Source organism: Cottoperca gobio, chromosome 4 (genome assembly GCF_900634415.1).
Source record: "Cottoperca gobio chromosome 4, fCotGob3.1, whole genome shotgun sequence".
NCBI classification, from domain to species: domain Eukaryota; kingdom Metazoa; phylum Chordata; class Actinopteri; order Perciformes; family Bovichtidae; genus Cottoperca; species Cottoperca gobio.
The window spans coordinates 6259994-6286327 of NC_041358.1; the positions used below are offsets into that span (position 1 = coordinate 6259994).

General features: G+C 42.6%; 1 protein-coding gene across 1 annotated transcript in view; it reads left to right on the forward strand.

The window, feature by feature from the left end:
• frem1b (Fras1 related extracellular matrix 1b) overlaps window positions 1-25079 on the forward strand; it is a 54961-nt gene extending 29882 nt beyond the window's left edge. The window contains exons 23-37 of the mRNA XM_029430490.1: window positions 507-648; window positions 1431-1635; window positions 3414-3678; window positions 9957-10377; window positions 13355-13556; window positions 13648-13792; window positions 14295-14424; window positions 14545-14617; window positions 14959-15108; window positions 15541-15863; window positions 16169-16213; window positions 16340-16486; window positions 17160-17278; window positions 23818-23903; window positions 24748-25079. Coding sequence (XP_029286350.1) covers window positions 507-648; window positions 1431-1635; window positions 3414-3678; window positions 9957-10377; window positions 13355-13556; window positions 13648-13792; window positions 14295-14424; window positions 14545-14617; window positions 14959-15108; window positions 15541-15863; window positions 16169-16213; window positions 16340-16486; window positions 17160-17278; window positions 23818-23903; window positions 24748-24956 — 2662 coding nt within the window. The 3' untranslated portion in view covers window positions 24957-25079. The remainder of the gene's footprint in view (window positions 1-506; window positions 649-1430; window positions 1636-3413; window positions 3679-9956; window positions 10378-13354; window positions 13557-13647; window positions 13793-14294; window positions 14425-14544; window positions 14618-14958; window positions 15109-15540; window positions 15864-16168; window positions 16214-16339; window positions 16487-17159; window positions 17279-23817; window positions 23904-24747) is intronic.
• Window positions 25080-26334: the final 1255 nt, after the last annotated feature.

Consider the following 26334-nt stretch of genomic DNA (forward strand, 5'->3'; position numbering starts at 1 on the left):
AAAAAAATGACAATTAGGAAGTATTACTTCACCTTATACGTCATTATAAAATGCTTTATAATTGGTTATGAATATTGTTATAAAACATGAATATGTATGAGTGGTTATAACTATAATGATACTGTGCCAGAAGCAGATCTTAAGGCATTATACACATTGAAAGTGTGAGCAAATTCTTTGTGCTCAGGCTCTCTCCAATAGTGCTACAAACAGTATGTACAAAAGAAAAGCATGAACAAATGAGAATCACCGATTAAACACAAAATGGTGAAAAATATTATATAAAATATAATACTGTAATCCCGCTACCACTTGGGTTGGTAGAAGTTGGACATTTGAACCACTTATCTAGTATTTTTACAAACAGAATATTGTCTAAACTGATCTATTCCTTGAACACCGCACAAAATAAATTCCAGAATCAACTAAAACTAATCCAAACATCATCCCAAAATTTACATTGAACATATTATAATCATCGTTTTCTTCTTTGTGGGTGTCTTCAGAAACGCTGGGTTGGAGGTGGACTTTGGTGAGCGCAGGGTGATCTCCAGCGTGGCTCTGGAGGCCGAGGACCTGGACACCCCTCCAGACCAGGTGTACTACTTCCTGAACGCTGCGCCACGCTTCGGCAAACTGCAGCTCAAGGTGAGGACACAACCCTGTGATCAGTTATCATTTTAGACAGTGGTGGAATGTAACATTTACTTAAGTACAACGTCCAGGTGCTTATACTTTAGTTCAGTATTTCCATCTTATGCAACTTTAAACTTTGTAGTTTTTACTCACAGTTTCTCCTCCCCTTACTGTCCAGTGAAAACCTTGTATCTCTAGATTGTGTTGATTTTGAATGTTTGTGATAAACTGAAAGATAAATTGTTGCTTTGTGTTGAGAAACTTCTGCTACTTCTTAAGCTAAATAAAGTCTTTAAAAAACCTCTTGGATCAGCTGGAAACTACATCGTCACAAAGCTGAAAACAGGCTGTTTTTCTGAGAAACTCAAAGTTGACTTTTTAGAGATACGTGGTTCTCACAGGACACAAACATGTGATGATCTTATAGAATATAATGCAAAGCTGTAGATTAAAATACCCAACAGCAACACACACAACATTGTTTTTAAATATGTCTGTCTTCACTAGGAACCAATTGGCCTGAAGCTGAAAGCCACAGACAGGAAGATAAATAGTATTGTGAGCATTAGAGCTATTCTTGGCAATAAGAAAAATATCGACATTCATTTCTTCTTACTAATTATGTAAACTTTGGGTTTCCAACATGCTTGTTCCTGGTGTTTTTATTATAAAAATAGATTTATTTGCCTAAACTAGAAAATAAGACTCATATTGTTAAATAAGCATAATATCCCTTAAAATGAGCTCATGCTGTTGTGGACGATCCTCTCAGTGTTGTGATGGTTCATCTGCAGACGGAGTCGGGTCAGGCCGAGCTGTCGGCCGGTCAGAACTTCACTCAGGGCGACGTGGAGATGAACTGTCTGTGGTACGCTCACACCGCCGCCACCAACTCCGCCGGGTTCAAAGGTCACGACAGCTTCCGCTTCACCCTCAGTGACCTGGACAACGAGACTCCTGCGCAGAGCTTCTTCATCTCTGTCCACACGGTGCAGAAAGGTCAGATGTCACCTCAGTGGTGGAGTACAGCAGAGGCTTCACTTAAAGGGATAGTTCAGATGTTTAGAAGTTGGTTGTATGAGGTGCTTATCCATAGTCAGTGTATCACCTGCAGTAGAAGACGGTCAGCACTCTCGCAGTTTGAAAAAACAGACAGGAGTGCCAGCACATGCTAAGCAATGTGCTGCTGTGGACGGGGGCAAACAAATCTATCAATGCTTTCTTCAAAGCCACCAGACTCCTTTGACAAAAAGGACACGGAAGTTACTGGTCTACTGCTGCCTCGATGGGGTTAGTTACTGTTTTTGTGTGACTTTGAACAAACTAACCTAACCAGTAACTTCCGTGTTCTATAAGGTCAAATGTCAAAGGTCATGTCTAGTGGATTTGAAAAGAGAATATATAACAGATTTAGTTCCCCTGTCTGACCGCAAGGTAAAGCTGTGAAAATAGTGTAAAGATAGCGTACAATTAGAATAAAATAGATTTATATAGGTGGCTAAAATCAGTTTGATGGCTGCGAAAACGAAACCCGTCCATGACAACTGGACAAGGAACTGTTTTTCAAATAAAAAAGAGCTTAAAGTCCTGGAGCCTGAGACTAAAGTTACAACAACAATAAGAGGCGTGTACTCGCACACACTGACTCTGCAACTTCACACACCTCAGCCCTCCGTGGTCCCTCTGGCTAGTCGTGGGTCATGTATTATTAAGCGCCCCCACCCCTCCTCCTCCCTTTAGCTCACCGTGCCAGCGTTGCCAGTCGGGTGAACACGGTGCGGCCTCGAGACCTCGGCCCTTCTGGCTCTGGGTCCTCTGATCCTGGAGGAGCGGAGGTGAGAATCGACCGGCCTCAGCCGGTGAATAATTAACGGAGGGGATGTGGAGCAGCTGTGGAGGGGCGTTGGCTCGTCTCCTCTGGGTGCTTCACCTTCTCCTCCTCCGCTCCAAAAAACTGAGACATTTAGGCCTGTTTTTTTTATTGTGTTATCTCGCCAAGTTGAACTTAAATCAATCCTCCTTTTACTAAAGATGAAAATAACTAACTTTTGCCAGTCAAGTGGAATTTTTATTTATTGGTGGACTCTCACAAATGCTCCTTTAAAGGGACATTCCCACAGCTTCTCACATTCACTTCTGTAAATCTGAAGTAGTGGCACCTCACTTTTAGCATAATGTATGTAAAGGATTGCCAAGAAAACATTTAAAATATAGCATTTAAAACATATCGTTAAAGTTGCTAAATTCCAATTGCAGAGCATTAATATAGCAGCAAAACAATATTATGCTATGAAAATATATAGTGAATTTCAAATTTATCACATTTAAATAACTGTTGTAATCTACAAAACTTGAAGCTTTCAACAGATGGCAACATGTCTTTAATATTCTGAGCTTTTATCAACTTTGAAGAAAAACAAAATGAGGTTAAGCCAAAAGCGCCAAAAACATTTCATTCACCAATATTATGACATTCATTGATATTGTTTTACAAGATCAACAAAGTGTTATTGTTGTAGTCCATGATGACAACATCCATGTCTTGTCTTTTTACAGATTTTCAGTGATTAAAAAAAAAATATATATATATTTATATTTTGCCAACATCTAGGTTTTAGAAAATCTTCTGGTTACAGAAAAGTGGCGAGAAAACACATCACAGTCTTACTCAGTCAGTACCAAAATAGAAGGAACCCTTTTTTCACCCTTTTTTTTTTACATTCAAAATAAACACCAAGGTATCACTAAATGCTCGCTCTCCCTCCGGCTGCCTCCAGGTGACTTGGTGCTGCTGAGCAAGGCAGTGCGTCTGATGGAGGGGCAGCGGGTCGTCCTGAACACCGACATCCTGCTGGCGTCGGACTCTTCCGGTCGTCCGGAGGAGCTCGTCTACACGGTGTCTGTCCCGCCTCGGTACGGCCTCGTCCACGCCGTCCAGCAGCCGGGTGTCCCTCTGATCAGCTTCACACAGCTGGACGTAGCCGCACACCGAGTGTGCTACACCCACGACAACAGCCACCACGCAGAGACAGACTCCTTCAGGTGAGAATATACACAACACATGGAGGTCTGTGATGTTAATATTCACTTAAAGTCACTTAAAAAGTCATCGATCCTGGTAAAAGTAGAGAAAATGTAAAACAACAATAATTAAATATTTTCCGCACATGTTTAAAGCATGTTTCATGTTGACTTTGGTCCTCTCAGTTACGGTAAGTGAAACTATTTTGCAGCACAGCAGGAAATTCTGCACACATCAGGAGAATAAATGGCAAATTATCTGCCAACATATTGTGAGAGGAGGATATTTTTGTCAACTCTAAAAAAGTATCACACACAACATTTGGCCGGCAAAAGAAAAACTGGGCAGCGAGACGAGAGAGCGTCAGGAGACGAGAAGCTTTCTCTGCTGCAGTATGTTTATCTGCTTTTCCAGCCAATTTGGCAGCAGCAGGGTTTTTTAAGGGGGGAGGAGGAGGGGAGGAGGGGTGAGTGTGACCTGGAGTGTGTGTGGACCCCGGGTTTGTCACCCAGACCTCTGCTGCCCCAACCGGCTGGCAGTCTGGCTCTAAAAGAGCCGGTCAGATCACAGCCAAGACTCAGAGACTGAGAGACTGAAGGATGGTGAGACAGACAGAGAGAGACACATTATAAATGCAAATGTGACACCTATGTATTTAATATGTATGTATAATCTTCTGTAAACTGCTTTGGCAACAACATGATTTCATTGATGCCAATAAAGCTAATTGAAATTGAAAAATTAAAATTGACAGACAGAAAAGGCGAGACAGACGGATAAAAAGACAGACAGAGAGAGAGAGACAAAGACAGACAGACGGTCAGAAAGAGAGACATATAAAAAGACAGAGAGACTACTGTATATCCAGTATATATATATATATATATATATATATATATATATATATATATATATATATATATATATATATATATATGTATATATGTATATATATATATGTATGTGTATATATATATATATATATATATATATATATGTATGTGTATATATATATATATATATATATATATATATATATATATACTGGATATACAGTAGTCTCTCTGTCTTTTTATATGTCTCTCTTTCTGACCGTCTGTATGTGTATATATATATATATATATATATATATATATATATGTGTGTATATATATATATATATATATATATATATATATATATTATTTATCTTTATATATTTTATCATGCTTCTGAGCAACAGAAAAATAAAGTTTGGGGCGGCGTGTTTGAGGTCGAAACATCATGTTTTTAAATCTTTGTTGTATATGAGTGAAAAGAAGATGAAATATTTTGACATGTGTGTGCTGTATCGGGAACCTTAGGTTGTTATGCCGGCTCAGGTGTGGCCGCATCTGAGGAACACACACCTGTGCATCATTTATGTGTGTGTGTGTGTGTGTGTGTGTGTGTGTGTGGGTGTGTGTGTGTGTGTGTGTGGGTGTGTGTGGGTGGGTGTGTGTGTGTGTGTGTGTGTGTGTGTGTTGTGTTGCTTTGCCGTGACAGCAGATGATGAATGGGCATTACTAGGAGAATAACAAAAGCGCTGGCACGGCGTTGGCGGCCAGAACGCCGGCCACAGACGGCCATCCCTGGGCAAATATGGCCGACATCGGAGCCAGATGTTACACGAGGACCTGCCTCTGAGTGTGTGTGTGTGTGTGTGTGTGTGTGTGTGTGTGTGTGTGTGTGTGTGTGTGTGAGTGTGGTGTGTGTGTGTGTGTGTGTGGTGGCCGGTGTGCTGAGGCCCGGGGCAGTTAGTCAGCTGCAGGGCTGAGAGGCAGATTGAGTTGGCAGAGGGCTGAGAGGAGGACAAAACACACACACACACACACACACACACACACACACATACACACACACACACACACACACACACACACACACACAACTTGTTTTTCAGGTCCACTGCACTGTCAATTGTCACTCTTTGTGGTTGGGTGGGTGTGTGATTGTTTACAAATTAAAAGAGGCCTTTATGTGTGTGATTGATGACTACAGCTTCCGTCACTACTACTCAAGAAAAAAGTTGTGAGATTAATTACTGTTTCAATTATTTCATAATTAAACTGCAAATGGAGACACTTATTATTGTTCTCATATTTTGTAAATATTTCTCAATAGAATTCCCAAGAATTAGCAGGAAGGAACAAGAAAGTTCAACAGTATTTGACTCGACTTTTGATCTTGAACACTTATCCGGCCTCACGATAAAGAAGATTACTGAAAGTGATTTAGAGTTTCACTTCCATAGTTGTGGGACTTGTAAGAGACAAATTAAACAAAGAACTCATCTATTTAATACTAGCTTGATATCCCCAGACCGAATCACAAATTAGACGTTAATTAGTCTGAAACCTCTCAGTTCATTTTCAATTTCCAGGGCGCTAAATGACCAGTGAAAAGATCTGCCTTGTGTAGAAGGCCAATCACAGCGCATTACTGTGGGAGCGAAAAAAACATGCAGAGATGAACTGATATATTATGAGTTAGTAGATAAAACCTGCCAAATACGGTCGGAAGAAGGGCAAACAGGTCTTTCTTCTGAAGAAAAGCTTTAAAGGTTCAATGTGTAAGATCTGCCAGAATGTAAACTGAAAGCATTAAAACAATGAACTAACATTATCAACAGAGTGTGAAGAGGTAACAGTGTTGGCGTTATGTCAAAGACATGTGTTGTGTTGCAGAGATATCTACTGAAGTTAGCATGCTAACAGCTAGCTGCGCGCCGTCCTGTATGTAATACCACGTGTTCCTCTAGAGGTGATAGTGAGTCACTGTAGCTGCAGTCTGCCTCAGTACAGAGAGAAGAAGAACAGCTGCAACGACTGGCTTATCAATATTTCAGCCATGGTCTGTGTCTGTTTTATAGTTTGTTTATTGGACTACATTCAAAGTGTTGAGCCTCAGCATCGATGGTCCAAGGGAACTGCAAATGTTCTGTTGCTGCTGTCACACAGGTTAGACTGACTGACTGACACAGGAGTAAAAACACAGTAAATATATCAGCACTAGAAGAGAGAGATATAGCTGTAGATAACAATACACAATATACATAATACATCAGAATACTAAAACTTAGAATACAATAAATATGACAAACTACTGCAACTAAAATATAAACAGGTTAACATACCGTCACCTTCTTAAACTAATGGCCTCAGTCATGTTTTGATGAAAATAGTTTTTTTGCCTAAATCATCTCTTCATGATGCTGGCCACCTCTGGTAAACGTGCCTAGATCCTTACTGAAAATATAATGCTGTTCCTACCCTGTTAGTATAACAAGAGTGTGACTTAGGCAATAAACAAATGTCCTAAGTCACATTGTCTGTGATTTAGGACATTTTACAAGCTTTACAAGATGGCAGCTGCTTCAAGAAGAAAGAAAAACTACCAGATAAATTAGATATTTCCATGGTTCAGGGCTCATCCTCTATTGGTAAGTGATAATGTTAACTGTAATATAGGCTAGCCTATAAATGTTGTGTAGTTATTTAGTGTTTTACTTTCACAAGCTATAGTTTAATTATGAAGCCTCCCAGTGGGTTACAGACATGAAATAGCTCCTGTAGCTCCATGAAGCATGAACACATTTCCCTCCGGGGCAATAAAGACTAATCTAATCTTTCAAAAGTAACAGTTACTTTATAATTACTGCAAAAGTAATTTGCTACTAGGAAAAGTAACTTTTGCGTTTGTCGGCTTCAATTCTTAATATTTTGTCTCTTCAAACTATATTTCATCGACACTTATTGTCACCTTTTTTCGACATTGGGAATATCAACAGGCAGCTGCAGTTGCTGGAGTGAGGGCCGTCGGGAAACAACATTTCACACGTGTTCCATGAAGGAAAGTATTCCGTATTCATTCCACAAAATGATCAGTGTGACGTTTGTGTTTCATTCAAACATGGGAATATCAGTAAGGCCGAATAAGATGCACATGTGATCCAGAAAGATGAAGCGAGGCAAGAGAAATCCCACAACAAGGATTCTGCGAACAATGAGAAGTCCGTTTGGACAATGGACTTGCAAGCCATGCTGATGTCCAAAAACCCAAGCCAGCTGTCTGCATTACAAAGCGAAACTGCATGTCCATAACTTTACACTCTTCGACTTGAAATCAAAGGAAGGGTACTGCTATATTTGGTCGAAGGGCGACCTCAGTAGCGAGGTATTAGCACACCTTCAATATCGACATTTTGAAGGTGTGATCAAAGACCATCCAGAAATCAAGGAGATAGTGTGGAGCGATGGTTGCGGTTATCAGAACTGCAATGCAAATGTGGCAAATGCATTTTCTGAGCTTGCCAGGAAATACAGGGTACTAATAACACAGAAGTACCTTGTTGCAGGTCACACACAAATTGAGGGTGACAGCATACATAGCACCATTGAATGCAAAATGATAACGGATATCATCACCCCGAGAGACTACATGATCATACTCCAGACTGCAAGAATCAGACCATCACACTACCACGTGAAGGTGGTCAAGCATGATGAATTCCTGAAGTGGAATGGCTCTTACTTCTTGAGCATCAGACCAAGCTGAAGATCCGACTGTACATCATTTGCAGGCTCTTCAGTTTAGCAGTGATGGTGAGGTCCATTACAAAGTATCCTTCTCGCAGAACTCTGCATGGGAAGCACTGCCACAGAGGTTACAGGTGCCAAATAAGCTGCTGGCATGGATCAGAATGTTTCCACACGCTCTGCCGATCAAGGAGAGGAAGTTCCACGACCTTCAGTCCATGAAACATGTCATGTCCCTCGAGTGTCATCAGTTCTTCCACAATTTGCAACATAATTAGGCATCAATCAAGATGACTGAGAATGAAGGGGAGAAATAGTTTTAAATGGAAATAGGTTAGTTACAATTAAAAAACCCAACAAAGAAGAGCTGGAGGGAAAAGTGGGGAGAGTCACAATCCTCCTCAGTGTTTGAATTACCTGCCCTTTGTTTGATTTAGCTAAGAGTGATTTAAGTTGTAACTTTTGAGTTTGCTTTGTTGAATTAAAGGACCATCCACGGTCTCTGTGTGCTCCGCTAGCATTTTAAACTGTTTGTGGCGGACCCTTCCCCAAGATCTGTCACAGTAGTGGGAATAAAAGGAGTGCACTGTTTTTGCCTAAGTCACTTTCTCCAGAAGTAATCAGGCCTAAGTCAGGTTTAAAATTGCCTAAGTCACAACGCCATGTTCTTACATTGGCCTAAGTAATTTAATTATCTTATGTTACATAATTGACAGACAGTGTTATTTGTATGCCAATAGTCGTATATTGTCATAACCTTTTTGTGTGAAATAATTAATAAATATAATATATTCTATATTTGGTTCAGTTTTTTCTGTTTCCTGAACATTTTTAAAATGTGACATAGGCCATTAGTTTAAGAAGGTGATACTCTAGTTGTTTTTTAACAACTGATGGTTTTGATGAATGTAGATTGTATGGACCCAGTTCAGAGATGAAATACTGTCACTGTTTATTAGGAGCAGGCGGTTCAGAACTGCACATTGAACTTCTTTTTTAAAGCTAAAATGTGAACTACCAGTTACTTCAATACCGACCAATGGTGGCTTCAACAGAAAGTTCCACATCAGCTGCAGCTATCGTCGTTGTTTTCAATAATGCCTCAAGAGCGCTCATCTGTAGAGTCCTCGTCTCAAAGACGGTTGTGATTGGCCCCGCACGTCTCAGGCTGCTGAGAGTATGGTCCATACGTCTGTCAAAGCAAATAAAACATGAGCTCTCAAATTCCTCTGCTTCCCACGCAAATAAACAGCAATGTACAGCAACATTTCCTATTTTTTTAAAAGATAGAAATGCCAGCAAGTTATTATCATGAGGGAACGAGTTATTATTTTGTGGTGACATACGGGGAAACCCATCTTATCTTGTTCACAAAAGAAAACAAATACTCCACAATATGTGGATCTCTTTTAAACTGTATAAAAACATAACTATCTGTAAGAAATGACACAGTGTATTTACTGTATCTGCTTTAATTGTGGCGTTACAGTAGAGTTTAAGATGCCTTTTGGTCCATTTAAACTGTTATTTTTGGCCTTTATGTCACAAATTATGAATCAGGATTTGATTTGTGGAAGGAAAAGATTCCTTCTGATTGGACGCTGCTACAGCAATAGATTTATATTCAATTCCTATTAGTGGTGTGAATTGTAAAGTAATTATATACAACACATTAAAGGCTTTACACTCCAACTTAATGATGTTTATTCTCAGATCTGCTTCATGAACTTTTGACTTCACAGTTTTGTCGTCACCAACGGAGACTCGTCCCGCAGCGGCACCCTCCACTTCACCATCGAGCACGGCGACCGCATCCCACCGACTCTCCACCACAACACGGGCCTCCGGCTGCAGGACAGCTCCACAGCGACCGTCACCTCCGACCAGCTGCAGCTCACCGACCCTGACACCGCCGCCGCCAACCTGAGCTTCGTCATCACGCAGCTGCCACGCTATGGCAAACTGCTGCTGAGAGGAGTCCCGCTGTCTCCGCCGCCGAAGTTCACCCAAATGGACGTGGACGAGCTGAACCTGGTTTACCGACACGACCCAGGCAGCCCGGCGGACATTGACAGGCTCTACTTCCTGCCGACTGACGGGAACAACAGAGGATACCTGGAGTTTGGACAGCTGAGAGAGGAGCCTGCTGTCTTTAATATACAGGTGAGCAGCACACACAAAAAAATATCTTATATTTCTTCCACACAGAACTCAGACTGTTGTGTGCTAAGTATCCTTTACTGAAGTAAAAGTACAAAGACCACACTGTGAAAATACTACAAGTAAAAGTCCTGCATTCAAAACCTTACTTAGGTCAAACTATCATCAACAAATTGTACTCAAAGTATTAAAAGTAAATACAACTAGAGAAGTCAGATAAATAAAGAATGAGCCCAAAGGACATGAGCAAAGAGGATGTAAAAACAATACAATGAATGAAATGGAAAAAAAAAAACATTTCAGAAAGAGAAAAGTGTAAAAAGTAGTAGTGAAATCCTCCCTGTCAGTGTTTTATTATTATATATGATGATTTTGGATTAATATTATTGCTGCATTAATGGATGTGTTGCATTTTCCTTCAGTAGATGTTTAAGGTTGTACCAATTGTAACTTATTTTATACTGTTGGGTAGTTTAATCTACAGCGATGCATCTTATTCTATAAGATCATCACATGCTTGTAGTGTCTCTGTCCTGTGAGAACCACGTGTCTCTAAAGTCAACTTTTCATGAGTTTCTCAGAAAAACAGCCTGTTTTCAGCTTTTTGAGATGCATTTTCCAGCTGATCCAAGAGGATTTTCAATTTTCTCAACACATAAAGAAACACTTCATTCTTCAGTTTATCACAAACATTTAAAATCAACACATCTGGAGATACAAGGTTTTCACTGGACCGTAAGGGGATGTAATCTGTAAAGTACCTAAAGCTGTGAGATAAATGTAGTGGAGTAAAAAGTCCCTCTGAGATGTAGTGGAGAAAAAGTATAAAGATGCCTAACATGGAAATACTCAAGTAAAGTACAAGTACCTCAAATTTGTACTGAAGTACATGAGTAAGTGTCCCATCGAGCCTGATGCTTGTTGTTGGAAGCTGCTGTCAACTCTCAGGTGGACCGAAGTACACAGATAAATATTTGAAGCAGAGAGTAGTAGGTGAGCCAAACCCCCCCCCCCCCAAAGAACGCTACCTGCTCAGAGATGCACACACACACACACACACACACACACACACACACACACACACACACACACACACACACACACAGAGGCAGCCAGGTGGCTAACACGCTGGCCACAACGACTGTCCTGAGCCTCTAAGAGACTGGAGGTAGTTTGTGATTGGTGTGTGCGTGTGTGAAATGTAAAGTATGTGACCATTTTTTTCTTTTTGTGATTATGTGTGTGAAGAAATGTTTGTGTAAATTTGTGTGTGAGGTCATTTTATAAAGGCTTCATGAATATGTTACACACACACACACACACACACACACACACACACACACACACACACACACACACACACAGGTCATCACTGTGGAGATGAAAGTCACTAAAATCAGAAATAGAAATCAGGTTATTTCTGCCTTTCATAACACTGACATTAAACTGCTGTAAGTGCAAAAACCTTAATTGAAGTAGAAGAACCTTTGTGTTGGTTGTTAAAGAAACACTACTCAAGTACTGTACTTAAAGGAATACTTCAAGCTCAGAATGACCATATTCATATATGAATTACTCTCCCTGTGTTACCTTGAATTCATGAAGAAAACTTTCTTGCCTCCACGGTGAACGAAGATTCAAAAAAGGAGAAGAGTGTTGATGAACTGAAGTAAATGTGGGTCATTTAACAACATCAAAACTTTATCAAAACATCTGTTTACAAACTCTCACACAACTCGTAATCCAAGTATCGTTTATACTTCCCAAACACATGCATTTTCACTAAAACCTTACTTTTTAAAATGCCAAATGCTCTTTGAGAAGACTAAACAGGCTAAGAAAATTGCACGTGTAATTGTATGTGTTCTTATGTAGCCGCCTTTATGCCCAAGACAAATTTACCAAGGGATAAATAAAGTGATCTTGATTTTAATTGGCAGATATTTTGATGGTTGAAGTAATTTTTTCAATGTAAACATATTTCATGTTTCCAGCTTCACATATGTGAAGATTTGATGATTTTAATGAAGTACATTGTCCTGATGATACTTTTTACTTTTTACTTTTCAATGCAGGACTTGTAACATATTTGTACAGTGTGGTATAAGTACTTTTACTTCAGTAAAGAATCTGAATATTTCGTTTTCAATCAAAAAGTATTTGGCATTTTTGCTTTATAAAAAACTCACTCAAAATAATTGTCTTTTTATACTTTCTTTTTTTTTCACAAATTGTTTAAAAGAACAGGAATTGGAGGAAAAGTACAATAAACCAGCAACCAAAGAAAGAGAAAGAAGGATAGAAACATAAAATCACATGTAAGAAGCACGTTTAATAGTTTGGAGGTTGCGTGTTTCTCTCTTCACTCAGTTGATTGTTACACAGGACAGGAGCGACATCAAGTGGCGGAAACACTGAACTGCATCTCTGTCAGGCTCCATCGACTCTCAAAGTGATCTTTGATTTCCTGTTACCAAACGTCCAGCAGAGGGCGCTTTTTATTTTGTCAGTCTCCCTCTGTCTGTGGTGGACCCAATGACAGGAACATGAACATCTTTAGTGATATATTTAAAATGTTTGGATACTTTCTGCTTCTTTTCAACAACTTTCCAATTGTTTCTTGTATGAAAGGTGATATATAAATACAACAAAAACTAATTAATACATAAGACAAACACAGATAAAAAAATAACCTAATCTGCATAGTAACCACTCACTTCTTCTGTCAAATAAATGTAGAGTCCCAGAACCTCTGAATTGAAGTGCAGGTCCACAGTAAATATATTTAGTTACTTCTCTCTCTGAGACTTCCTACAGTTAAACTTTTGTCCCCATATCTTTTATACGTAATCCTCCAATCCTCCTAACAAATATAACTAAAAAAACAAATTATCCACACAGACTGTCAGATCTCCTCCGTTTTTCCTGCACTGAATCAATGTTTTTTTTTTTTTTAATAAAAGTCTCCCGCTGTGTGCAGGTGGATCGGGTGGACAGGTTGCCTCCCAGTCTGTCCACCAGGCAGAGTCCCAGCACCGTAGTGGATCTGGGCGGTGGACGTTACGGCATCTTCATCACCTCCAAACACCTTAAGGCCTCCGACCCCGACAGCCCAACGGAGGAGCTGGAGTTCTCCATCACCAGGCCGCCGCACTTCGGCTACCTGGAGAACACTCTCACAGGTGGGCTATCTGTTAGTTTACAGCTGTGGTGATAGATGTACAAGATACAGATGCATATGTTCCGTTGGATTGACATTTCCTGTCCTGCCAGGAGCTTACATCAAGGGTCGTTTCACCCAGCGGGACGTTGACCAGCGTGCTGTGGTGTTCGTCCTCCCGGCCGACATGGAGGTGACGGCCGACAGCTTCCAGTTCCGCCTCACCGACCCGGCAGGAAACACCATGCTGCCTGAAATGTATGTTTGTAGGAGGAGAGGATCGGACTGTATACATGAGTCCAAAACTATCTATTATTAGAAGGAACCTGGTCCAGTCAGTGTCGACCAGCTTTAATAACACAAATGTTATAGAAGTACTCTTTATATCTATATTCAAAAAATTTGTAAGAGTATTCGCATCAAAATATACTTATAATATATACCGTACCACAAGTAAAAATACTCATTATGCAAAATTATTTTCACAATATATATATTATATTATTGGTTTCTAATTATTGATGCCTTATTGTGTTCATCACTTTATTGTTGCAGCTGGTAAAGGTGGAGCTTATTTTCATTACTTTGTGTTCTTTATCTGATAGATAGCTCATGAATTTCCCCTCAGGAATCAATACAGTATATTTTTATTTATACTTTTACAATCGTAATTCTAAGTACATCCAAACGTCATGTGTCACATACAGCAGTGTGTGTTGTGTCTGAGTGTATGAAGCATTCAGCTGAGTGTCTCCTGCAGACTGGAGCTGTCCTGGTCCCGGGTGGAGTTGTCTGCGACCTGCTACAGAACCTGCGAGACAGCGGGGACGCTTCAGATCCAGATCCAACGCAGCGGGAAGAGCATCGACCCGGCGTACGTTGCCATCCAGGTACGCGTGTGACTACTTTATCCAGACTCTGTGAGCTGCTGCTGCTGCAGAGTTATTGTTAGTTGTTGTGCTGTTTCATTATCAAGTGAATGTGTCAGTGCCCAGTGTTTGTTTGTGCAGGTGGAGGAAGGATCGGCCAAACCCGGCAGAGATTTCACTCACAGCACAGCCAGTCTCATCCAGTTTGACCCAGGTGTGACTCTGTTCAGGTCTACGCTGCTTCATTTAACCTCGACACTGTCAGGGGGACTCTCTGCTCAATTATTTTAAAACTATGATGGACAAGAAACTCTCCTGGTTTAATCAGTGGTACAAACAATTCAAAAAGAAAGATTCTGCTTCAAGTCCCAGAAAGCTTTGCTGTAAGAAACATCCAATCAGAGAACTTCAGATTGGCAGAGGGATTTTTGTAGAACTCATTGGATAAATTCTGCAAATTTAAGTCAATTCACTTTTATATTTTGTAATAATTTAGCAGCTCTGGTTACACTCTAAAAAATCAGTATGATGGTGATTTTCTAATTTTCTGTTTAGGAGTCAGTTTGAAAACCTGGAACATTCACCTGATAGATGACGGTCTTGAGGAAAACCACGAGACCTTCACTGTCACCCTGAAAAACCCCAAAAATGGCGTCCTAGGACAGAGGATCTCCGCTAGTGTCGAGATCATCGACCCCAGAGGAGGTAAAACATTATCTGGAGCAGGTTTTCTCCTACAAACCTGTCTGTATACAGTTCTGAAAACAAGACCCCACTTTTTGTAATTCTTATCATCCCCTTAGTTTGCTTAATATTGATGTTGGTCGTTTTGTTTTTCATGTTTCTTAATACATATTCTGGATCTTTATGTTTGGATTAGGACAGGGATGATGATGTCTAGTTAATTACGTGCCAGTTTTAAGTTTTGTCTGAAAGTGTTCTGGGAGTGAAGACGGCTTCTTTAGGGGGAAAATGTCTTTGTGAAACTTCTTTTTATGAGACTTATCTCCTGTGCACCACATGCATTATCTAAGCTTTACATTAAAGATGAGTGCAGAGATTTTGTGGTATTTTAGAGAAAGTTTCGCTATTAAAACATTTAAGAAAAAATAAAGTACCCTCTCTGCTGTCTATCAGGAAGGTGTGATCCAGACGACCTGATGGTGGAGGAGGACGAGAAGCAACTCCCACCTCCACCTCCTCGCCTCCCTGACCCTCCCAGACCGGAGGAGGAGGAGGACCCCGTCACTGACATCGAGGCGGAGCTGCTGTGGGAGAACCAGCCTCACCCTCCCCGAGGAGACGTCCCAAACCGCCGGCCCTACCTGGACTATGGAGAGGGGGAACCACAGGACCAGGCAGCCCCCAGCAGCTACAGCCACAGCCACTACCAGAGCAGGCAGCTGCCAGGGACAGGCGCCGGGAGCACCGGGCACAGGGTCAGACATGAAGGATTGAAGGTAAGTGTTTATACCAGTTGTTGGTGCCAGAAAACCCTCTCTTATACTTATTAAAGGATGATTTCAGATCATTAAAAATGTTAATGTTATAGTCTGATCATCTCACTGCTTGTGTTTCTTACATTTCTGTATTTTGTTTTCTGTGTGGCTGAAGCATCATCTGTTTCAGTGGGGCAGCAGTGACATGTAGCAATGTAGTCTGCATGCTGAATTGTTTACATATACTTGAAAGTGTTATATGTGTCAGTGTGAATCTTCTGTGCAAAGCTGATATTTTACTATTTGACTCTTCTGCTGATGTTCAGGTCCATCTGTCAGGGGAGAGGAGGTCTGAGGAGAAGGTCTGGACGGTAAGACTCACAGTTTATCTATATACACACACACACACACACACACACACACACACACACACACACACACACACACACACACACACACACACACACACTCTGTGTCAACGTCTCCTCCTCCATCAGTTCCACAGTCTGACTCCTCTCCGGGTGGAGGAGCTGAAGCCGGGCGATGCCGGGTGGAGCTGGTCGCCTGACAGTAGCCTCCTGCAGGACCCTCCTCAGATGGATCATCCAGACCCCAGACACCACCCAGAGCTCCGCCAGCGTAAGGTACAAACACACAGTTCATTCAGTGCAGTAACTTCCACTTTCATGCTGTCAAATGTGTTGACAGTTTTTACATTTCTTTGTGAAGCATCAACCCCAAAGACATCTGTTCTTATCACACACATCTTATCTTATATAACTGGTGAACTACATCTACAATCATCCTTTTTGCTACTTTTTACTTTTAGTCATCTGCATCTCAGAGGAAAATATTGTACTTTTATTTTAAAGCTTTAGTTACTTTGTGGATTCAGATTTTTAATACAACATATAATCAACTAGTAAATCACGATGTATAATTATAGATATGAACTAGCCAGCAGTATATACATTGATTTGAAATTAACTCGACCTTTACCAGCTGCAACATTAAAGTGATGCATCAATAATTAGAATCCAAATGCCATTCTGCATAATGAGTACTTTTACTTTTAAAACAGTAAGTATATTTTGATGTTAATACTTTCGTACTTTTACTTAAAAGTAAAAATAGAAAAAGTATTTTTACTATTAAACTAACTGCATGAAGGCTGTAAACTAAAGTGAAGTCCAGACACTTCCTCTCCCAGGCTGACTTGACTTATTTAGTTTGAACAGAAGTCGGAGGTGTGGTTTGGACAGCTGGTTGTTCAGTATTAAAATGTTTCTTGTCAGAATTCTCTGTTGGTCTCTTCAGACAGGGAAGTCAGTCAGCAGCTCGTGTCCTGACGGTTGGACTCACTACAGGAGACGCTGTTACATCGTCAGCTCGTCTGTGGCCAGCTGGGCCAGCGCCGAGAGAAGCTGCTCACTGCTGTAAATAACACGAAAACACACTTTTATTGTTGTTATTTTTGTTTCATTGTGGCTTTATCCCTGAACTTAAAGGATAACCTCAGATTTACTCATCATTTTCTATTTGCCATAATAACATTTTACTCACCAATTGAAGTTTAGAGATCTGTGAACATGTTGACATCGTTACAATGTTTATCTTTTAACCTGTAGAAATGATGAGAATCTAAACCATTTCATATCTTTGAATATATTGAGTGAGCCCAGGATTTAACGTGACCCACACAGGGAGAGTACTGTGTCTTCACTTCCAAACCAATTGCATTAAACCTGCAATAAGTTGTTTTGAGCAGAAGCAAATTGATTGACAGATAGAAAATGAGCTGAAAGTCACTATAAAGCTCTGTAGAGCTGAGGGGAGCTGAACATTGTGCTTTCACATAGTCATTTCATACACAGTACAAGTCAAAAGTACTTTACTCAGTACTCACTCAGTACTTTACCTCACTAATATCCATCCATCCATCGTCTACCGCTTATCCGGGATCGGGTCGCGGGGGCAGCAGCTCCAGTAAGGAACCCCAATCTTCCCTTCTCCAGGCCACATCCTCCAGCTCCGACTGGGGGATCCTGAGGCGTTCCCAGGCCAGTGAGGAGATATAATCTCTCCACCGAGTCCTGGGTCTTCCCTGGGGTCTCCTCCCAGCTGGACGTGCCTGGAACACCTCCCTAGGGAGGCGCCCAGGTGGCATCCTTACTAGATGCCCGAACCACCTCAACTGGCTCCTTTCAACGTAAAGGAGCAGCGGCTCTACTCCGAGTCTCTCACGGGTGGCTGAGCTTCTCACCCTATCTCTAAGGGCCAGCCACCCGTCTGAGAAAACCCATTTCGGCCGCTTGTACCCGTGATCTCGTTCTTTCGGTCACGACCCAGCCTTCATGACCATAGGTGAGGGCAGGAACGAAGATCGACCGGTATATTGAGAGCTTTGCCTTCTGGCTCAGCTCTTTTTTTGTCACAACGGTGCAGTAAAGTGACTGTAATATCGCCCCCGCTGCTCCGATTCTCCGGCCAATCTCTCGCGCCATCGTCCCCTCACTCGCGAACAAGACCCCGAGGTACTTGAACTCCTTCACTTGGGGTAATGGCTCATTCCCTACCCGGAGTAGGCAATCCACCGGTTTCCTGCTGAGAGCCATGGCCTCAGATTTAGAGGTGCTGATCCTCATCCCAACCGCTGGACACTCGGCTGCGAACCGATCCAGTGACTGTTGAAGGTCACAGACCGATGATGCCATAAGGACCACATCATCTGCAAAGAGCAGCGATGAGATCTTCAGGTCACCGAACTGCAACCCCTCTCCTCCACGACTACGCCTCGATCCATGAAAATCATGAACAGGATTGGTGATAAAGCACAGCCCTGGCGGAGGCCAACATCCACTGGAAACGAGTCCGACTTACTGCCGAGTATCCGGACACAACTCTCGCTTTGGGCGTACAGGGATTGGATGGCCCTCAAAAGTGACCCCCTCACCCCATACTCCCGCAGCACCTCCCACAGTATCACCCGGGGGACCCGGTCATGCGCCTTCTCCAGATCCACAAAACACATGTAGACCGGATGGGCGTACTCCCAGGCCCCCTCCAGGATCCTTGCAAGAGTAAAGAGTTGGTCTGTTGTTCCACGACCAGGACAGAATCTGCATTGTTCCTCTTCAATCAGAGGTTCGACTACCGGCCGAACCCTCCTTTCCAGTACCTTGGAGTACACTTTACCAGGGAGGCTGAGAAGTGTGATACCCCTGTAGTTGGCACACACTCTCTGGTCCCCCTTTTTAAATAGGGGAACCACCACCCCGGTCTGCCAACCCCTAGGCACTGTCCCAGACTTCCATGCAATGTTGACGAGGCGTGTCAACCAAGACAGCCCCTCAACACCCAAAGCCTTAGGCATTTCAGGACGGATCTCATAAACCCCTGCGGCTTTGCCACTGTGGAGTTGTTTGACTACCTCAGTGACTTCCATCAGGGAAATTGACGATGATCCCGCATCAGCTTCCAGCTCTGCCTCTACCACAGAGTTAGTCGGATTCAGGAGTTCCTCAAAGTGCTCCTTCCACCGGCCGATAACTTCAGTTGAAGTCAGCAGGGTCCCACCCTTGATGTACACAGCTTGGATGGTTCCTCGCTTCCCCCTCCTGAGGTGCCGGATGGTTTTCCAGAAGCACCTTGGTGCCGACCGAAAGTCCTTCTCCATAGCTTCTCCGAACTTCTCCCACACCCGCTGCTTTGGCTCTGACACGGCAGAAGCTGCCGCCCTTCTAGTCCTTCGATACCCTGCAACTGTTTCCGGAGTCCTCCCGGATAACATAACCCGGAACGACTCCTTCTTCAGTCGGACGGCTTCCCTGAGCACCGGGGTCCACCACGGTGTTCGAGGGTTACCGCCCCTTGAGGCACCTAAGACCTTGAGACCACAGCTCATCACCGCAGCTTCAGCAATAGAGGTTTTGAACATCGTCCACTCAGGTTCAATGCCCCCAACCTTCACAGGGATGCCTGAAAAGCTCCGCCGGAGGTGTGAGTTAAAGATCCCCAGGACAGGGGCTTCCTCCAGACGTTCCCAGTTCACCCGCACTACCCGTTTGGGTTTACCAGGTCTGTCCAGAGTCTTCCCCCACCCCTTGATCCAACTCACCACCAGATGGTGATCAGTCGACAGCTCCGCCCCTCTCTTCACCCGAGTGTCCAAAACATGCGGCCTCAGATCAGATGATACGATTACAAAATCGATAATTGACCTTTGGCCTAGGATGCTCTGGTACCACGTGCACTTATGAGCATCCTTATGTTTGAAACATGGTGTTTGTTATGGCCATTCCATGACTAGCACAGAAGTCCAACAACAAACGACTGTTCGGGTTTAGATCAGGGAGGCCCTTCCTCCCAATCACGCCTCTCCAGGTGTCTCCATCGTTTCCCACGTGTGCGTTGAAGTCTCCCAGCAAGACTATGGAGTCATCTACTGGAGCCCCCTGCAGGGCTCCATTCAGGGTCTCTAAGAAGGCCGAATACTCAGAACTGCGGTTTGGGGCATAGGCACAAACAACAGTCAGAGTTTCCCCCCCCATAACCCGAAGGCGTAGGGAGGCGACCCTCTCGTCCACCGGGGTAAACTCCAACGTAGCGCCGCTCAGCCGGGGGCTAGTGAATTTCCCTACCCCGGCCCGACGCCTCACACCTTGGGCAACTCCGGAGAAGTCCAACCCCTATCCAGGAGTACGGTTCCAGAGCCAAGACTTTGCGTGGAGGTAAGCCCCACCAGATCCAACTGGTAGCGATCCACCTCCCGCACTAGTTCCGGCTCCTTCCCCCACAGAGAGGTGACGTTCCACGTCCCCAGAGCCAGCCTCTGCTGCCCGGGTCTGGTCCGTTGAGGTCCCTGACCATCACTGCCACCCGTGTGACAGCGCACCCGACCCCAGCGGTTTTTCCCATGAGTGGTGGGCCCACAGGATGGATGGATGGGAGGCACCACGTAGCTTCTTCGGGCTGTGCCCGACCGGGCTCCGTGGCAAACCCGGCCACCAGGCGCTCGCTGTCGGGCCCTCCCTCTGGGCCTGGCTCCAGACGGGGGCCCCGGGCTTCCTCCGGGCAGGATCTCTTTCTTTCCTTTCCCTTTTTTTCATGAAGTCGTTTTTGAACCATTCTTATTCTGGCCCCTCGCCTGGGACCAATTTGCCTTGGGAGACCCTACCAGGAGCACTAGGCTCCAGACAACACAGCTCTCAGGTTCATAGGGACACACGAACCTCTCCACCACAATAAGGTGATGGTTCTCACTAATATGTAACATGTAATCAGTATTAACCATTAGGTTAACTTTTTATCCAGTTTCAAGTCACATTTGTACAATAGACTTTTGTAGATACTTTTTTTACTGGTTTATAAATTCAAAGAAGCATTGAAATACAACCAAAAATAATAGAACAATGAAAAATACTTGTCAGTTCATACAGTAACAGATTATCTTATCGGGTCACAAAATACATTTTTCTAATTTTTTCAAAAATGTATCAACCTTAGATTTTGTGAAAAAGTGTTTATCTCCATACTTTAAATATTAGTCACAATCTTGCTGGCTGCTCATAATATATTTAATACATATTTGTCTTCCTCCATTAAATAAGCCCCAATATTGCCCAAAGAGAAAGAAAAATTCTGTCACCAAAAATGTTCTATATTGCACTTATTACCTCCTGCCAGTGTGTCTGTACACTTTTTAATTTGGGGTTATAAGATATCTAATAGAATTCCGCCAACAGAACTTCCCTGAACTGGTAGAAGTACTGTGCACATATTCAACCATTCTTCCTGTGAGACGCCAGCTCCACATTCTTTCTCCCACTTCGATCTAAACTTATTTGTTGAATGTTTCTTAATGGATTGAATACTTGAGTATAATTTGATGTAAATAAATATGTCAATTAGGTGGGTACGGCATTTCTCCACAGGTTTCTTTCTCAACATTAAAATAAGCCCTGGTTTGTAAATACAACAACTCCCATGATCCCACGCTACTTCACGACGCCACCAACCTCAGTCTTTTGTTATTGTTTCGATTGAGACGACCCCTAGTAGCAGAAAACGACATATTGTGTGTTTAACTTCTTCTTCTTTTTCTCTTTTGGGTAACGTTACAATAAAAGAAAAAAGTCTTTATTTTAATGATCAGATGGGATTTACTAACATTACACATTTCACCCGGCCAATCAAATAAAAAGTTGCCCAACTGTTTGTAAAACTGTGTAATCTGTTCTAAAGTTTATTGTTGGTATAGTTTTAGTCTAAACCTGAGTTTAAGGGCCTGTACATGCATCATGTTTCAGTTTACTTTAGTTGTATTTGTACAGTATATCTCAATAGTGAGTACACCCTTTAGATTTTTGCAAATATTCTGTTATATCCTTTCAGGGGATAACATTATCCTACTGAAACTTTGATATAACTTAAAGTAGTCAGTGTGCTGCTTGAATAACAGTATAGATTTATTGTCCTTTGAAAATTACTCAGTACACAGCTGTTAATGTCTAAACAGCTGGCAACAAAAGTGAGTACACCCCATAGTGAACATGTCTAAATTGTGCCCAAAGTGTCAATATTTTGTGTGACCACCATTGTTATCTAGCACTGCTTTAACCCTCCTGGGCATGGAATTCACCAGAGCTGCACAGGTTGCTTCTGGAATCTTCTTCCACTCCTCCACGACGACATCACGGAGCGCACGGATGTTGGACACCTTGCACTCCTCCACCTTCCTCTTGAGGATGCCCCACATGTGCTCAATTGGGTTTAGGTCTGGAGACATACTTGGCCAGTCCATCACCTTAACCTTCAGCTTCTTCAGCAAGGCCGTTGTCATCTTGGAGGTGTGTTTAGGGTCATTATCATGTTGGAAAACTGCCCTACGGCCCAGTTTCCGAAGAGAGGGGATCATGCTCTGCTGCAGGATGTCACAGTATATATTGGAATTCATGTGTCCCTCAATGAAATGCAGCTCCCCAGTGCCGGCAGCACTCATGCAGCCCCAGACCATGATGCTGCCACCACCATGCTTGACTGTAGGCAAAACACATTTGTCTTGGTACTCCTCACCAGGGTGCCGCCACACACGCCGGACACCATCTGACCCAAACAGGTTTATTTTGGTCTCATCAGACCACAGGACATGGTTCCAGTAACTCATGTTCTTGGATTCATTGTCTTCAGCAAACTGTTTGCGGGCTTTCTTATGCATCGGTTTCAGGGAGACGGCCATACAAACCGATTTGATGCAGTGTGCGGCGTATGGTCTGGGCACTGACAGGCTGACATCCCACTTCTGCAACCTCTGCAGCAATGCTGGAAGCACTCGCACGTCTATTTTTGGAAACCAACCTCTGGATATGACGCTGAGCACGTGGACTCAACTTCTTTGGTCGACCCTGGCGAGGCCTGTTCCGAGTGGAACCTGTCCTGGAAAACCGCTGTATGATCTTAGCCACTGTGCTGCAACTCATTTTCATGGTGTTGGCAATCTTCTTATAGCCAAGGCCATCTTTGTGAAGCGCAATAATCCTTTTTTTCAGCCGCTCAGAGAGTTCCTTGCCATGAGGTGCCATGTTGTCCAGCATTCAGAGAGAATTGTGCCCAAAACACCAAATTTAACAGCCCTGCTTATCATTTACACCTGAATCCTTGTAACACTAACGAGTCACATGACACCAGGGCGGGAAAACAACATCATTGGGCACAATTAGGACATGTTCACTATGGGGTGTACTCACTTTTGTTGCCAGCTGTTTAGACATTAACAGCTGTGTACTGAGTAATTTTCAAAGGACAATAAATCTATACTGTTATTCAAGCAGCACACTGACTACTTTAAGTTATATCAAAGTTTCAGTAGGATAATGTTATCCCCTGAAAGGATATAACAGAATATTTGCAAAAATCTAAAGGGTGTACTCACTTTTGAGATATACTGTATGTGTGAACTCAGCTGTGTTTGACTCAGGTTCAACAGCAGCCTGACCAGCGTGCGCTCCAGAAGAGACATGACCTGGCTCTGGAAGTTTGCAGGGAGGAAGCCATTTTGGATCGGTAAGAGGCTGCTTTCATCACAACATGCTTGAACGCCTAGTGACAGTTACAACATGTAATCATACATGTCCCTATTTTATCATGCAAAAACCATTCGTACACACAGATTTGTTTTTCATATGAGGGATTATAGAGAATTTGTCGCATTCAAAAATGTTCTCTTACTAAGAAGTATAAATATGATACAGAAAATGTACTGAAATGGAATAACTCAGACAAACTTAATGCAAAATGAGTGTTCTGTTCTCCATATTAGCATTATCATCATGGCTGCCAGTTAACTGAAAGATTTTTTCTCAGTCCAGTATCATCCTCGGTTACAACAGCTGACAGTGTAACATCACCCACTGTAGGATATAATATTCATTTGTCAAATATCTCTGTGTCTGTCACATGACCTCCTCTCATATTAATCATGGAGATCTTTGTTTTGTTTATCAGCATGTCAAACGCTTTAAAAAATTTCCGTCACAGTGCAGCTCTGCTCTGATGACACGTCGTTGACAGATGCTGCACTTCACCTTTAAATTCTAACTAGATTATGCTCCACTTGGTGACTTCTCTTTATATGTATTTTTTATATATATCTACATGAGCACATTTGGAGAAAGCCTGAGATCTAAGAATGTATTTACCAACAACTACTTCACTGTAATTGTTGTGCACATCTCCTCATGTGCAGGTGACGTTCATCAGGCTGAAAATGAGAGATTTAAATTTGTGCAATTAAGAGAGTTTTGTGAATGTGACGTAAACAGATTTAGCATAAGAATACAAAAGTGTTTTTGCATGAGACCCAGAGTTTGTCAGGGCTGAATCCTGATTAGTAATTGATGTTTCTCAGGTCTGTCTGGAGGTTCAGGTCGCTGGATGTGGGCTGACGGTCGGTCGGTGTCCTTCTCCAGACTGAGGGGGGCGCCGGCGGGCCGCGCTGAGTCCGACGTCGGCTCGGACTGTGTGCTGGTTGAAAACCCCAGAAGCTGGATATCCACAAGCTGCTCCCCCGAAACTCAGCACACATTCATCTGTTCATCACCGGCTCACACTCACTGAGAGACTTATTTACTGCTGCCTGCTCCGTCATAACGACCTCTGTGAACATGTTTAATCATATTTAATGATATGCAACGATGCTGCTCTGTACATTAGTTTTCATATTTTTGTCATAATAAAGATCGCTGCACAAACCGAAATATGAGTCTTTGCATTTGAGATGGAGATCGGCAGTTTGAGGAAATCTGATATCGGTTTCAAACATTAAGTACTTAAGCACTGAACTACTGAGGTACAAGTACTTTACTTGAGTCTTTTCTTTTTGTGCCACTTTCTAACAGGTAACTATTGTACTTTTTAATTCACTACATTTATCTGACAGCTGAGTTACTTTACAAATGAACACACAAAAGACGACAAAGTGTTTAAAACATATGTTTTGTTATAAATACAGCTGAGACTGAAAATGTTCTGCATTGAGTACCTGTACTTTTAGTACTTAAAGTAAATCTTTGAATAAAGTAACATTTTCAATGCAGGACTTTTACTTGTAACGGAGTATTTCAGTGTGGTATTAGTCCTTTCACTTGAGTAGAGTTCAAATTTAGTTATTTGCATGAAACTGATGCTCTGGCTGTCGCCATCTTGGTAGTAATGTCCGACTTGCAGATGTTGTCATTTTCCTTGATACGTACTTCTGTCAATCAATTTTAATTGAATAGATTTAATTTAGCTGAAAATTATCTTCTCTCAGCCTGAAATATATAATAATGAAAAATATAAACCTCAGCCTGGGCCCTAACCACACCCCACTGCCACAGCACCATTTTCACAACTTAGCTAACGTGAGGTCGCTATAGCTCTTCAAATGTTAACTTCCCACTCTGCCCTATACTCAGCATTATCCGGGATGAAGAGCAAAGAGGGACAAAAGAGCAAAACTTGGTAGAGCGCTGCCCTCCTCATAAACTTGACATGGATTTTCTTCATTTTAAAAAGCCTGGCTAGCTGACTGGCTAATCTCACTAATTAGAGACACTGATGTGGTTATCAAAATGATCAAAAATACTATACAAATACGAACGGTAGCTAACTGTGAGAAGCAAACTAACTAACTTACACTAACACCAACCTGGCATCGGGGTGGATGACGCTGTCATGCAGTCATACCTGATGCAGAGATCCCTCTCTCACCTGGAGAAGGCTGGGGGCACTATGAGAATCATCTTCTTTGATTTCTCCAGTGCCTTCAACACCATTCAACCCAGGCTGCTGGGGGACAAGCTGGAGTACTCGGGGGTGGATCATCACCTTCCCAGCTGGATTCTGGACTACCTCACCAACCATCCACAGTACGTGAGGACCCGGGAGTGTCACTCGGACACGATTGTCTGCAGCACGGGGGCCCCCCAAGGAACGGTTCTGGCACCACTTCTCT